At 47.8% G+C, this 15059-nt stretch overlaps 1 protein-coding gene across 1 annotated transcript in view; it reads right to left on the bottom strand.

Moving 5' to 3' along the window:
• LOC140403311 (adhesion G protein-coupled receptor E1-like) overlaps positions 1-15059 on the bottom strand; it is a 331002-nt gene that overhangs the window by 69323 nt on the left and 246620 nt on the right. The window contains exons 13-14 of the mRNA XM_072491155.1: positions 13481-13658; positions 2098-2217 (exon numbers count right to left, since the gene is read on the bottom strand). Coding sequence (XP_072347256.1) covers positions 2098-2217; positions 13481-13658 — 298 coding nt within the window. The remainder of the gene's footprint in view (positions 1-2097; positions 2218-13480; positions 13659-15059) is intronic.

Here is a 15059-nt window from a genome sequence, read left to right on the forward strand (position 1 = left end):
GAATGGCCCGCACGTCTCTGCGAGGCTGGCGGAATTGGGGAGCGTTGGCAGGTTGAGCTGCTCGACAGCAGGCAGCGTAGTGTCCCATCTTGCCACAGCGGAGGCATTGTCGATTCTTTGCTGGACATTGCCGCTTTAAATGTGCGGATCCACAGTTGCCGCACGTCGTGACGTCATGGCGTTCGTTGCACCACCGCGCATGCGCAGTTCGGTCCTCCGTAGAGCGCGCCTGCACGTCACGTCCCTCTGCGTCGAGGTCTCTTTTGGCGCGTACAAGCACGGGAGGCCGCGGAAAGCGCGCGAAATGGCCGCCCTCGTCCGGGCCGCGGGCCGGGAGGAACTCGATCGACTGGACCCGCTCGGCCTCGTAGGACCCCTGCCGTGCCGATTCAGCCGCCTGGAATTGGGAGTACCGGCTGGTCGCGTTTTCATGGAGGACGCAGGCTTCGATGGCGGTGGCAAGGGTGAGGCTCTTAATTTTGAGGAGCTGCTGGCGTAGGGTGCCTGAGGTGACCCCAAAAACTATCTGGTCCCGAATCATGGAATCGGAGGTGGCCTCATAGCCGCAGGACTGCGCGAGGATACGGAGGTGTGTCAGGAAAGATTGAAAAGGCTCATCCTTACCCTGCAGGCGCTGCTGGAAGAGGTACCTCTCGAAGCTCTCGTTCACCTCGACGCTGAAGTGTTGCTCAAGTTTTAGAAGGACCGTCTTGTACTTCGTCTTGTCCTCGCCTTCCGCGAACACCAGGGTGTTGTAGATGTGGATGGCGTGTTGCCCTGCCATGGAGATGAGGAGGGCGGTTTTCCTGGTGTCCGATGCATTCTCCCTTTCTGTGGCTTCTAGGAAGAACTGGAAGCGCTGTTTAAACAGCTTCCAGTTGACGCCGAGATTTCCAGCGATTTGGAGCGGCTGTGGCGGGCTGATGGTGTCCATGGCGCAGGATGGTGGATCCCTGAAGATGTGCAGGTAGGTCTCACAGTTGCTGGGTTCCAATCCTGGTACTATGTCGTGTTGGGTGTTCCGCTATACAGACGAACCAACACGGTTGTAGATGGTACAACTCTGTTTTATTACTCTTGATAACAACATCTGTAAACGTATGACTGTGGTTCGTAATTTACCCGTTAACCTGTGGACCTAGCCCTAACACTATCTTAGAGAGGAACTCAGCACATGGTGTATGTCTGAGTGGTACGCTGTGAGCTCTGTGCCCCGAGCTGTCTCCTACTGGAATCGAGCGGGAACTGTGGTGTTCCCCGTTTTATAGTGCGTGTGCTCTCGCTGGTGATTGGCTGTGATGTTGCGCGTGTGTTGATTGGTCCGTTGATCTGTCCATCAGTGTTTATGTGTGTTTGCACCATGATATGTTTATCTGAATATCATGACAATCCAGACCTAAAACATTAGCTTCCTTCCCTCTCTCTTCACAGATGCCATCAGACCTGCTGAGATTGTCCAGCATTTTCTGTTTTAGATTCCAGCATCTGCAGTAATTTGCTTTCATCCCAGATCAGGAAGACTGTTTGGTAATTAACTGATCCACTCAGGCAGACGACCTATGTTCCCTTCCACCAGACCACCTACTGTCTCTTTAATGGGTCTAAAGTTCCTTTCCCTTCACTACACCACCCCGAAGACCATTCCAAATGTTACTCACTCTGTCCGAAGAAATTCCTCGTGATGTATGCCCAGAACTTTCCTTTCGCCAGTTTCACCATCATCACTTATTGCAGTGCACAGGACGCGCAGACACGGTGTTCTAATTAACTGTACCCTTGCTATTTAACACTCCGTGTGCCCCTCGAAGATCCACTGTTAGCCTCTCCCTTCCAAACTCCAATTTCTCCAGTCTAATCCTGAAACTCAATCCTCAGATAACTCGGATTCAGACTCGTCGATCTTCTGCGCACCAAATCCAGGGCATGGCATTCAAAACACAACACAATGCCCAAATCTCCTTCTGACCAAAGCACCTTTGAACTGACCCCCCCAGCCCCGCCCACACACATAATATAACCTTGAATTCACTTGAATGAGAATAATGTGTAAACCAAAAAGGGGAACTGAAGGAAAGTGGAAATAACCAGGAAATTTACCATTTGTTTTCCTTCCAGTGGCAGTCTGTCGATAAATATCCATCATGTTGCCTCTTGCCAATAAGGTGACTCTTTCCAGGGAAGAATTGTTCTTCCCTCGAAATGTTCTTATTTCCACATCTAAGAGCGAAAGAAACCAAACCTTTAATGTTTCGACTAGGGCTGGGATTTAATCACAGTCTGATGTTCTAAATTATTTAACCTGTCAGTTTGCATACAACACCAGAGCAAAATAATGCCTTGGTTCAGGAGAGACGCAGTGAGGGAACCAGATGTGAGCAGCATTATATTTTTAAGCAGTGGTCAGCCATGACCTGAAGGGCACCGCTTGGAAGCATTCTGGGAAAAAGCAGCCCACTCGATTAGCACCTCTTCCTCAAGCATTCACTCCCTCCACCATCGCCACACAGTGGTAGCCGTGTGCACCATCTACAGGAGGCACTGCCAGAACACACTAATTTTAAAATTAATAATCTTTATTGTCACAAGAAGCTTACATTAACACTACAATGAAATTACTGTGAAAAGCCTCTAGTCGCCACACTCTGGCGCCTGTTCGAGTACACAGAGGGAAAATTCAGAATGTCCAAATTACCTAACAGCATGTCTTTCGGGACTTGTGGGAGGAAACTGGAGCGTCCGGAGGAAACCCACGCAGACACGGGGAGAACGTGCAGAGTCCGCACAGACAGTGACCCAAGCCAGGAATCGAACAGGGGACCCTGAAGCTGTGAAGCAACAATGCTACCCAAGGCTCCTTAGACAGCACCTTCCAAAACACAATCACTGCCATCTAGAAAGACACATGGGAACACCACCACCTGGAAGTTTGCCTCCAAGTCACTCACCGTCCTGACTTGGAGACATATCTGTGTTACTTCACTGGGTCAAAATCCACACTAACAGCACTGTAGGTGTACCTACACACCTTGGACTGCAGCGGTTCAAGAAGACAGCTCATCACAAACTTCTCAAGGGCATTAGAGATGGGCAATCAATGCTGCACATTGTGGTGATGTGCATCAATGTAAATACATGTAGGCTAGCTAGACACTAGAGGGAGCACCAGAGATATCACACACACTCAACCAATAGATCAGTTAGATAGGACACGACCAATGGACATTCACGATACACATAGAGATGACACAACCACAGGAGGGCATTACACCAACCCATATGTAAAGGACACCACACACATGATCTGCCTCTTTTCAGTGGAGACAGTCAGTGAGTAGAGACACAGGGTTGATTCAATATTACACCCACCACATGGATTGCAGCAGCTGGTTAGTCAGTCTGGGTAGCTATAGTAGTGTCGAACCCGAGTAATAGAAGTGTAAATAGTTTAATAAACATGTTGAAGTTATCTCCACGTCTGAACCTTCCTTTGTCAAGTGCACCACAAGGAAGCCGCTTATGTTACACCTACAACATAACAAATCATGGTACCAGGACTGAACTGTTTCAATCCATATAGCCATACCTCAGCGTACAGTGACAACCAGCAACGATACTCAGGCAAAATCCGGGTTTCGCAGCAGCTCCAGTGCCACGGCGATCTCCGCGAAAACTGGCGGGTATTCCGGCAGTTGTTTGAAATCTTCCTGGTAGCAGCCGACCTACAAGACGTGGCCGACGCTGAAAAGACAGAGCTTCTGCTCACCATCGCCGGTGCCAGAGCAGAAGAAATCTTTTTAAAAATTCAAGTTCTCCAAGAGGCAAAAGAGGAGCGACTTCCAGGCAGTCCTCAGACGAGCGACTGCAGAAGCTCCGCCAAGTCACTCAGCCACACCGTCGCTTTTGGTGGCTCCGAGTCCAGTCATCCGAACAATATTTGCCTTCAGGCTACCAGGGAGGCAAAGGCCAACATGTCGGCCTCTCTCCCTACCTGCACTTCCGGATTCTCTGAAACTCTGAAATTGCCACACACGGAGCCACCTTCACCCCCAGCTCTTATGACATAGTTCCCACAAAGGCCTCCCAAAACTCCTCCAACTTTGGGCATGCCCAAAATATGTGGACATGATTCACTGGACCCCTTGCAATCTGCCTGCATCTATCATCTACTGAGAAGAACCAACTCATCCTTGACACCATCATGTGCGCCCTGTGCACAACCTTAAATTGGATGAGACTCGGTCTCGCACATCAGGAGGACACATTTGTCTCTTTCTTGTGGGCTTTATTTCCTCCAGGGGCTGTTTAGCACAGGGCTAAATCGTTGGCTTTGAAAGCAGAGCAAGGCAGGCCAACAGCACGGTTCAATTCCCGTAACAGCCTCCCCGAACAGGCGCTGGAATGTGGCGACTAGGGGCTTTTCACAGTAACTTCATTGAAGCCTACTTGTGACAATAAGCGGTTTTCATTTTCATTTCAGTTCATTGAAGACCGCTCCCTCTCCATCATGCCTGAGATCGTTCCCTCCCCAATCTCATCCTTAGACAAGATTTTATCCTACAGTTCCGGGGGGGTGGAGGGTAACTTCGGAAAAATAACCAACTCCTTCCTAACAAAATGTCCAACCAGCAAATATCGAAACCCATTCCCCTTTGGTGGTGAAAACTCTTTCTCTAGCACTCTCGACTCTGCAAACTTCCACCCCACAAACAAGTCCCTAAAGCACTCCATCCCGGCCCTCTCCCACACCCGAAACGTGGAATCTAGGTCTGCCGAACAAACCTCTGTATTGTCACAAATCGGCACCCACACTGACATTGCCTCTATCTTAAATGCTGCCAGCATTGATTCCATATCCTTAGTGCTGATACAACCACCAGGCTCGTGGAGTACCTTGCTGGCACGAACGGAAGAGGTGCCAATGACAGTGCCCTTAAACTTGTTCCTCTACATGAGGCTTCCTCCATCCGCCCCCACGTCGACATCTCCCCAACTGCCCACTTCCTGACGTTCCCAACATTCGCCGTGCAGTAATAATCCAGCATGTTCAGCAACGCCAACTCACCACTCCGTCTGCCCCTCTCCAAGATTGCTCTCCTGATCCAAGGTACTTTACCCGCCCACATAAACTACGGGATCATCCTATTGACCCTACCCAAAAACGATTTGGGGACAGAAATTGGGAGATTTTGGAAGACAAACAGAAACTGCGGCAGCGCCGCCATTTTAACTGCCTGGACCCTTCCAGTCAAAGAAATATCCCACCTCTTAAAATCCTCTTTCACTCCACCAAATTTGCCAAATTCAGCTTATGCAATTGGGCCCAACTATGCGCCACGCTATGTATCCCCAAGTACCGGAAACTCGCCCAAACAAACCTAAATGACAACTTCTCGAAACCCTTCCCCCTTACCTGTGCATTGATCGAGAATACCTCACTTCTTCCCATGTTGAGTTTATACCCCGAAAATGAGCCAAACGCCCCAATATCCCCATGATCCTATTGTCATGTGAGAGTACCTTTAAGAAATGAGTGTTTATAAATAGGCATGTATATAAGTATCTGTAGTGAGAGTACCTTTAAGAATGGGTGTTTATTACTGCAGTGATGTCAGAGAGTGGGTGGAGCTAGGCTGTCTGTCAGCTTTTTACTTTTGTTTTAGGCTATTTGCTGCAGGGTGTGTTTTAGTTTTGTTTTCAGAGCTGGATAGCTGCAGTCACAGCCAGAAGGTGTATGAATCTCACTCTGTAATCTAAAGAGTGTAAATCGATCCTGGTGATTTATAACTAATAACTTTAACCTGGTGTGCTTCTGGTAAAAGGTGTTTTAAGTCTTATGGATATTAAAAGGAAAGCTTAAAGGATTACTTAGTGTTGTATTCTTTGATTTATTTGAATTAATGGTTGCTAAGATGTTCACTGTATGTTTCAAAAAGGTTAACTTGAGTTCATACAATACACATTGTTTTGCTTTCAAAAATACTTTTCCATTTCTGCTGTACCACAACTGTAGAGTGGGCCATGTGCTCCCCATACCACAATCTATTAAAAGTTGTGGATATGCTTAAAGGATACTTTGAAAGGGAAGGAGAGAAAAAGGAGGTTTTAATGATTCTAACTCAAAGTGACGAACCAAATCCAGATGACTGTGAATTTGACATACTTCAAACTAAATTGGAAAATGAGGATGTTTTTAAAAATTGGGATAAATTGTTGAGTTACCTTCCAGAGGAAAAACAGACTGACCTGAAAGAGTTATTGATATCACATGGGCACGTTTGTGGAGATAAATTGGGAAGTACTAAAATGGCTTTCATGATGTAGATGTGGGAAATGCTGTTCCAATCAAACAACATCCATATAGACTTAACCCTTTAAAATTGGCACAGGTTAACAAAGAGATTGAGAGTATGCTTAAAAATGGCATAATTGCAGTGGGTTGCAGCCAATGGAGCTCACCCATAGTGATGGTACCAAAACCAGACGGTACCCAACGGTTGTGTGTGGACTATAGAAAGGTTAATGCAGTTACAAGAACGGACTCTTATCCTATCCCACATTTGGAGGATTGCATTGAGAAAGTGGGACAATCAGCTTTTATTTCCAAACTGGATTTACTTAAAGGTTACTGGCAGGTATCTTTATCCGAATGGGCAAAGAAGATTTCAGCTTTTGTGACTCCAGATGGTAGATACCAATTGAAAGTTATGCCATTTGGAATGAAAAACGCACCTGTCACATTTCAACGGTTAACTAACAAAGTTGTTTCAGGATACCCAATTGTGCGGTATACATTGACGATCTGGTAATTTTCAGCCAGACATGGACAGAACATTTGAAACATCTGATGGAGTTATTCGATCAACTTCAGGAGGCGGGTTTGGTGATAAACCTAGCCAAAAGTGAATTTGGAAAAGCCCAAGTCACTTTCCTTGGCCATACAAACGGACAGGGTCGGATGGTCCCACGGGATGTGAAGTTAACAGTTATTGAGGAGTTTCCAATACCCTCATCACAACGGGAAATAATGCTGAAGAAACGTCAAAACTTTCAGTGGACAGCGGACTTTCAACAGGCATTTGACAGCCTGAAAGCTGTGATAGCCAATGCTCCTGTGTTGGAGAAGTACAAGGGACTCTGCGATCAAATTGAACTAAAGTATCTGACTTTAAAGAGAAATGCCGAGATGTAGAGAAATGGACGGATCATGCAGAGACCTTCTTGTTCAAAGAGACTGTCAATCGAGAAGGATTTCAGTTGGAGGAAGAAAAAAAAAAAAATGGACTATATTATTATACCTGTTTGCGTGTGTTGTTTTTTGAAACGAGAAAGTATATTTACTGTGTTCATTTCTTAACGGATGGTGAAAAAGTGAAAAATGAAACCATCTTGAAGTTGATGGTTTATTTTTTTTTCTTGGGGGGAGGTGTCATGTGAGAGTACCTTTAAGAAATGAGTGTTTATAAATGGGTGTGTATATAAGTATCTGTAGTGAGAGTTCCTTTAAGAATTGGGTGTTTATTACTGCAGTGATGTCAGAGAGTGGGTGGACCTGGGCTGTCTGTCAGCTTTTTACTCTTGTTTTAGGCTGTTTGCTGCAGGGTGTGTTTTAGTTTCGTTTTCAGAGCTGGATAGCTGCAGTCACAGCCAGAAGGTGTATGAATCTCTCTCTGTAATCTAAAGACTAAAGCGATCCTGGTGATTTAAAAATAGTAACAGTAATGACTTTAACCTGATGTGCTTCTGGTAAAAGATCTTTTAAGTCTCATGGATGTTAAAAGGAAAGCTTAACGGATTACTTAGTATTGTATTCTTTGGGGGTTGTATTTGAATTAATGGTTGCTAAGATGTTCACTGTATGTTTCAAAAAGGTTAACTTGAAGTCATAGAATAAACATTGTTTTGCTTTCAAAAATACTTTTCAATTTCTGCTGTACCACACCCATAGAGTGGGCCATGTGCTCCCCATACCACAATCTATCAAAAGTTGTGGGTCAGGTGAACTCCATGATACACTTTGGGGTTCTCTAAACCTTGGCCCATAACACTATCATAGCTTTCCACCGGATTCGTAATACGCAGCAAAAGATCATCTGTATACAGGGAGATCTGGTGTTCCAACCCCCCCCCCCCCACACTCACAATAGCCCTCCACCATCCAGCCACGCCCCCGACCTCCTAAGTGCCATCGCCAGAGATTCAATTGCCAAAGCGAAAAGCAATGGAGACATTCCCCGGTGCAGACCAAAATAGCACAAGCTCACATTGTTCGTATGAAGACTTGCCATGGGGGCCCTATACAGCGACCAAACCCAGTCTACATACCCCTGCCCAACCCCAAATCATCCCAACACCTCAAACAAATATGCCCATTCAACCCAGTCAAACACAGTCTCCACATCCATAGACACTATAACCTCCGTTTCCTGGTTCTCCAGGGGCAGCATAAACACATTCAACAGCCTTCTAATATTCACCCAAAACTGCCGTCCTTTCACAAACCCTGTTTGTCCTCCCCTATCATCCCGGCACACAGTTCTCTCTACCCGTTGCCAGCACCTTCATCAACAGCTTGACATCCACATTTAGTAACGATATTGGGCAGTATGAGCCACATACCTTTGGATCCTTGACCTTTTTTCAAATGAGCGAAATGGAAGCCTGGGATAACATGAATGGAAACTCATCCTACCGACTGACCCATTACATATCTCTGCTAGCTGGGGCCCCAATTCTGTGCCAAACAGTTTATAGAACTCTATAAACAGTCTGTCCAGAAACCGTTTCATGTCCTCATCCCCCACCGTAGGCTCCGAACAGTACAGCTTACAGTAAAAGTCCTCAAACCGCTTATCTCCCCCGACTCGGTGAAGATTTGGCATTTTCAATTGAACTAGTCTCAAGAGCTTTTTGGGGGAGAATGTTGAGGAAATCCCACCTCCCATTTTGTGAATGAGTGCTTCTGAACATCAACCCTCAATGTCTAGATCAATTTTGAAGGTCACGGTCCCAAGCCGTGACCTTCTCTCACTAGAGGATATTGCTCCTTTCCATCTTATCCATCAAATCATCTAAATCAACCCATAATATCCCATACTCGAGGCAATAGAAATTGTTTTTGCAAACAGATGAGCAAACCAAGCGAGGAGGTGCCTGGGTTTAGTTCTCTGGTGATACATAGAACACACTTGGTAAGAACCTGGGTCTTTATGGTTCAGTCTCTCTCAGGTTAAACAATGAACCTCCAGGAGAGTCAATGGGCGGGATTCTCCATTTCCGAGACTAAGGGCAGGATTCTCCGATTGCCGATGCCGAAATCGCATTCGGCGATTGGGCGGAGAATCCCCTTTGACACCGAAATCAGGGGCAGCGCCTGTTTTCAGATGCTCTGCGCCCTCCAAAATGGCATCATCGTTGAGTACGCCGCATGCCATTGGGACGGCCTCAGGACGTCACATGAAAGCCCTTCCCGATGCTCCGCCCCGACAGTGTAGATCATTTGTGATCTGAGGATTTGTCAACCTCGCGTGGCGGCCGCGGACTGTTTCCAACGCCTCCACAGTCGGTTGGGAGCCATTCCGCTGGCGGGGGGGCGGGGGGGGGGGGGGCTTCGGTGGGGGCTGGGGGGACTGGTGTGGGGTGGTCGAAGGGTGTTACATGGGGGCACTATCTGGCAGGCCGGGTCCGCGCGGGCCGCGCCAAGGCATGTGGCACGACTGCTGCAGGGCACTGCCATGTACGTGCGCGGCCACGGACCCGTCAATTCTCAGGCAGGATCTATAGGGAACGCCGGTGGTTTTGCGTGGCGCGGCTGCTAGCCCCCCACCTGGCAAAGTGTCGGTGCGGGGGCGACGCCGACTTTCCCGTCGTAAGACTAGACACATGCACCGGACATAGCCTCAGAAAAGAGAATCCTGTCCTCAGTGTTGACACCAGGAAAGAATTGGTGGACTTACACGATAGCAGAATAAGTATCTGTCTTGACAACCTTATCTAGTATCCCAGAGATTGTAGAATGATTGAATATCTTAACATAGATTCCAAAACGTGATAGTATGTAAAGGTTCTTTTTATTTATTAATTTGAGGGATGTGGATGTCGCTGGCTCGGTCAGCATTTATTTCTTATCCTTAATTGCCCATGAGAAAGTGGTGATGAGCCACCTTCTTGAACCCACAGAGCTGTTAGGGTGCGAGTTCCATGATTCTTACACACTGGCAGTGAAAGAACAGCGATGTTGTTCCAAGTCGGGATGGTGAATGGCTTGGAGAGGAACTTCCGGGTGGCTGTGTTCCCTTGCACTTGATCTTATAAATGGTGGAGGTTGTGGGTTTGGAAGGTGCTGAGTTGTAGATGGTACACACTGCTGCTAGTCTGCATTGGCAATAGAGCTAGTGGTGGTTGGTTTGCCAATTGAACGGGCTGCTTTGTCCTGAATGGTGTTGAACTCCTCGAGTGTTGTTGGAGCTACACTCATCCAGGCAAGCATGGTAGCACGTTGTTAGCACAGTTGCTTCACAGCTCCTGCGTCCCAGGTTCGATTCCCGGCTTGGGTCACTGTCTGTGCGGAGTCTGCACGTTCTCCACGTGTCTGCGTGGGTTTCCTCCGGGTGCTCCGGTTTCCTCCCACAAGTCCCGAAAGACGTGCTGTTAGGTGAATTGGACATTCTGAATTCTCCCTCCGTGTACCTGAACAGGTGCCGGAATGTGGCGACTAGGGGCTTTTCACAGTAACTTCATTGCAGTGTTAATGTAAGCCTACTTGTGACAATAAAGATCATTATAAAAGTGGAGAATATTCTACACTCCTGGGTTGTGCCAAGTAGATGATAGAGAGGCTTTGTGGAGTCAGGAGGGGCTGCAGAATTCTCAGCCTCTGACCTGATCTTGTAGCCGCAATATTCATATGGCTTGTCCAGTCAGTATCTGGTCAATGGTCATGTTGATAGTTGGGATTCAGCAATGATAATGCCATTGAATGTCAAAGGGAGATTCTCACTTGTTGGAGATAGTCATCGCACTTGTGTGGCGTGAATACTACTTGCTGTTTATCAGCCGAAAACCGATGTTGTCCAGGTGTTGCTGCACATGGGCACAGACCTCTTCAGTTCCTGAGGGGCAGGGAATCATGCTGAACATTGTCAGCAAACATCCTCAGGGGCTGGTTTAGCACAGGGCTAAATAGCTGGCTTTTAAAGCAGACCAAAGCAGGCCAGCAGCGCGGGTTCAATTCCCGTACCAGCGTCCCCGAACAGGCGCCGGAATGTGGTGACTAGGGGCTTTTCACAGTAACTTCGTTTGAAGTCTACTTGTGACAATAAGCGATATTCATTTTTTCATTTTTCACTCCTGACTTTGTGATGGCGGGAATGTTATTACTGAATCAGCTAAAAATGGTTGGGCTTAGGGCACTGCAAAGGCTTTGGGCCCTGATAATATTCCGGCAATAGAACTGAAGATTTGTGCTCCAGCACGTAGCCAAGCTGTGCCAGTACAGCTACAATACCAGCAATGTGGGAAATTGTCCAGTGTGTCCTGTACACAAGAAACAGGACAAATCCAACCTGGCCAATTTCCGCCCTAACAGTCTACTCTCCATCATCAACAAAGTGATGGAAGGGGTCATCAACAGAGCTATCAAGTGGCACTTACTCAGCAATAACCGGCTCACGGACGCTCAGTTTGGGTTCCGCCAGGGTCACTCAGCTCTTAACCTCATTATAATCATGATTCAAACATGGGCAAAATAACTGAATGCCAGAGGTGAGGTGAGAGTGATTGCTCTTGACATCAAGGCAGCATTTAACCAAGTGTGTCATCAAGGAGCCCTAGCTAAACGTGGGAATCAAGGGGAAAACTCTCCGCTGGTTGGAGTCATACCTGGCACAAAGGAACGTGGTTGTGGTGGTTGGAGGTCAATCATTTCAACTCCACGACATCACTGCAGGAGTTCCTCAGTGTAGTGTCCTAGGCCCAACCATCTTCAGCTACTTTATCAATGACCTCCCTTCCATCATAAGGTCCATTGTGAGGATGCTCGCTGATGACTGCACAATATTCAGCACCAATCGCAACTCCTCAGATACTGAAGCAGTGCATGTCCAAATACAGCAAGACCTGGACAATACCCAGGCTTGGGCTGACAAGTGCCAAGTTACATTCGCGCCGCACAAGTGCCAGGCAATGGCCATCTCTTACAAGAGAGGATCTAACCACCACCCCTTGACATTCAATGGCATTACCATCTCTGAATCCACTACAATCAACATCCTGGGTTTTACCATTGGTCAGAAACTGAACTGGACTAGGTACATTAATAGTGTGACTACCAGGGCAGGTCAAAGGCTAGGAATCCTACGGCGAGTAACTCAACTCCTGACCACCCCCCCAAAGCCTGTCGACCATTTACAAGACACAAGTCAGGAGTGTAATGGAATACTCTCCACTTGCCTGGGTGAGACAACACTAAAGAAGCTCGACACCATCCAGGACAAAGCAGCCCGCTTGATTGCTCCTCCCTTCCACAAACATTCAATCCCTCCACCACCGACGAACTGTGGCAGCCGCGTGTACCATCTGCAAGATGCACTGCAGTAACTCACCAAGGTTCCTTCGACCACACCTTCCAAACCCACGACCGCTACCATCTAGAAGGACAAGAGCAGCAGATACCTGGGAACCCCACCACCTGGAGGTTCCCCTCCAAGTCACTCACCACCCTGACTTGGAAATATATTGCTGCTCCTTCACTGTCACTGGGGCAACATCTTGGAACTCCATCCCTAATAGCACAGTGGGTATACCTACACCTCAAGGACTGCAGCGGTTCAAGATGGCAACTTATCACCACCTTCTGAAGAGCAACAAGGGATGGCCAATAAATGCTGGCCTTACCAGCGATGCCCACATCTCGTAAATGGATTTTAAAAACCACCCTGAGGAACTCCTGCAGTGATGCCCCGGGCCTGAAAGGATTGACCTCCAACAGCTGCAACTATTTTCCTTTTGTACAAGAAGCATCACTCCAACCAATGGAGAGCTTTCTGCTTGATTTCTGTCATAACCCCCACCAGGACCAGGGGGAAATCATTGTCGATCTCCCCCTGGGACCGGTGGAGTACAAGCTTCCCAGGTAAGGGGTGGAGACCACCCAGCTGGAGCTCATTGAAGACGACACATGAACACCCCCAAGCAGGGCCCAGAGCTGTTGGTTCTCCCACCAAGGACTAGATGGGAGAGAGTTACTGCCGTGGGCAGAGTGTTGTACATAATTCAATAAATCCTTGTTTCCACTCCTGCTGGCTTCCCCAAGTTACTAACATTTCCATTGACTTCAGTTTTGCTAGGATTCCTTAATGCCACACTCGGTCAAATGCTGCCTTAATGTCACTCTCACTCCAGGCCAGTGCAGGTTATGGCTGATAGAATGCACACAACTGCCTTAAGAAAATACATGATATAAAATATACTTTGTTGAACTCACCAATGTTTTTACTTGATGAATTTTTCTTTCCCTGATCGGGTAAATTCAGACCGGTTGCAATGACAAGGTCTTTCATGGACTGCAGTAAAATAGATGCTGAAAGCAGTCGCTGTTCCTTTTCCATGTTTTCCCACAGGGAATCATTCCCGAGAAGATCACTGGCGTTTGAAATGATGACCTGTGGAGGAGAAAAGTTTCACTTCCTGTCCAGTGGTGAACTTGGATCATTTTTAAAGCCCTTTTTATTTAAAGGTCATCATAGTTGCTTGGATTGCTCCACACACTGGCCACGGAATCACAGAATGGCTACAGCACAGAAGGAAGCCATTTGGCCCATCGTGTCTGCCCCGGCTCCCCGAGAGAGTAATTTCCTGTGTGCCATTTGCCCGCCTTCTCCCTGTAACCCTGGACATTCTTCCTTTTGAGATAACTGTTTGTTCCTGTTGAGTCCCTGTTTGCTTTTGATTCTGCAGCCTGGATGGAGGGACCTGGCTAACACTCTCCAAAAAGGAGCTAACTAATCCTCTTCAGATGGCCAGTGTGGGGGCTGACTCGCTCTGCAGCAAGATGGTGTCATTCTTTTGAGACTACAAAGGCCTTAAAACAGACCATGGGCTGGATTCTCCAGAGCCCGATGCCAAAAATGTGTTCGGTGAACGGGCGGAGAATGTATTTTTATGCTGAAAGAGGGGCTGGCGCCGGTTTGACACCGGTCCTCCATGCTCCGCCCCCTCGAAACTGCCGTTGCAACACCGTTGGCGCGTCATCGGACGGCCCACCCGCATTACTCCGCCCCTCCCCCACGGGCCCAGTTCCCGACGGCGAGGGACACGCGTGGTCCCAACCGTGTGGGAACCCGATGTGGCGGTTGCAGACTGTGTCTCTGTATGCGTGTCTTGTGTGAGTGGGTAAAGGGTGGGTCAGTAAAAGGGTGTAGTAGGTTAGTTTCCTTGTTATCCAGTTGTAATTACTGCGTATTCCATCATTATTCTTGCTATAAATAAACAGTTGTTGTGTTTCAACTTACAAACCTGGTGACAGTAATTGCTGGACATCCAAGGGCCAAAGACAGCATGGTAGCATTGTGGATAGCACAATTGCTTCACAGCTCCAGGGTCCCAGGTTCGATTCCGGCTTGGGTCACTGTCTGTGCGGAGTCTGCACATCCTCCCCGTGTGTGCGTGGGTTTCCTCCGGGTGCTCCGGTTTCCTCCCACAGTCCAAAGATGTGCAAATTAGGTGGATTGGCCATGCTAAATTGCCCTTAGTGTCCAAAATTGCCCTTCGTATTCAAAATTGCTCTTAGTGTTGGGTGGGGTTACTGGGTTATGGGGATCGGGTGGAGGTGTTGACCTTGGGTAGGGTGCTCTTTCCAAGAGCCGGTGCAGTCTCAATGGGCCGAATGGCCTCCTTCTGCACTGCAAATTCTATGTTTTCTATGTAAAGACGTCGGGGATTTTTCTCAGAATTATTGGTTAATTCACTCGTGTTGTGACTTCAGGACAAGTGGGGCTGGAATTCACCACGCACTTGCTCACGGTGTCGTAGTAATACCGGGAACGGTTGCCATGTGAAGATGT

This window comes from Scyliorhinus torazame, chromosome 27, assembly GCF_047496885.1.
Source record: "Scyliorhinus torazame isolate Kashiwa2021f chromosome 27, sScyTor2.1, whole genome shotgun sequence".
NCBI lineage: Eukaryota > Metazoa > Chordata > Chondrichthyes > Carcharhiniformes > Scyliorhinidae > Scyliorhinus > Scyliorhinus torazame.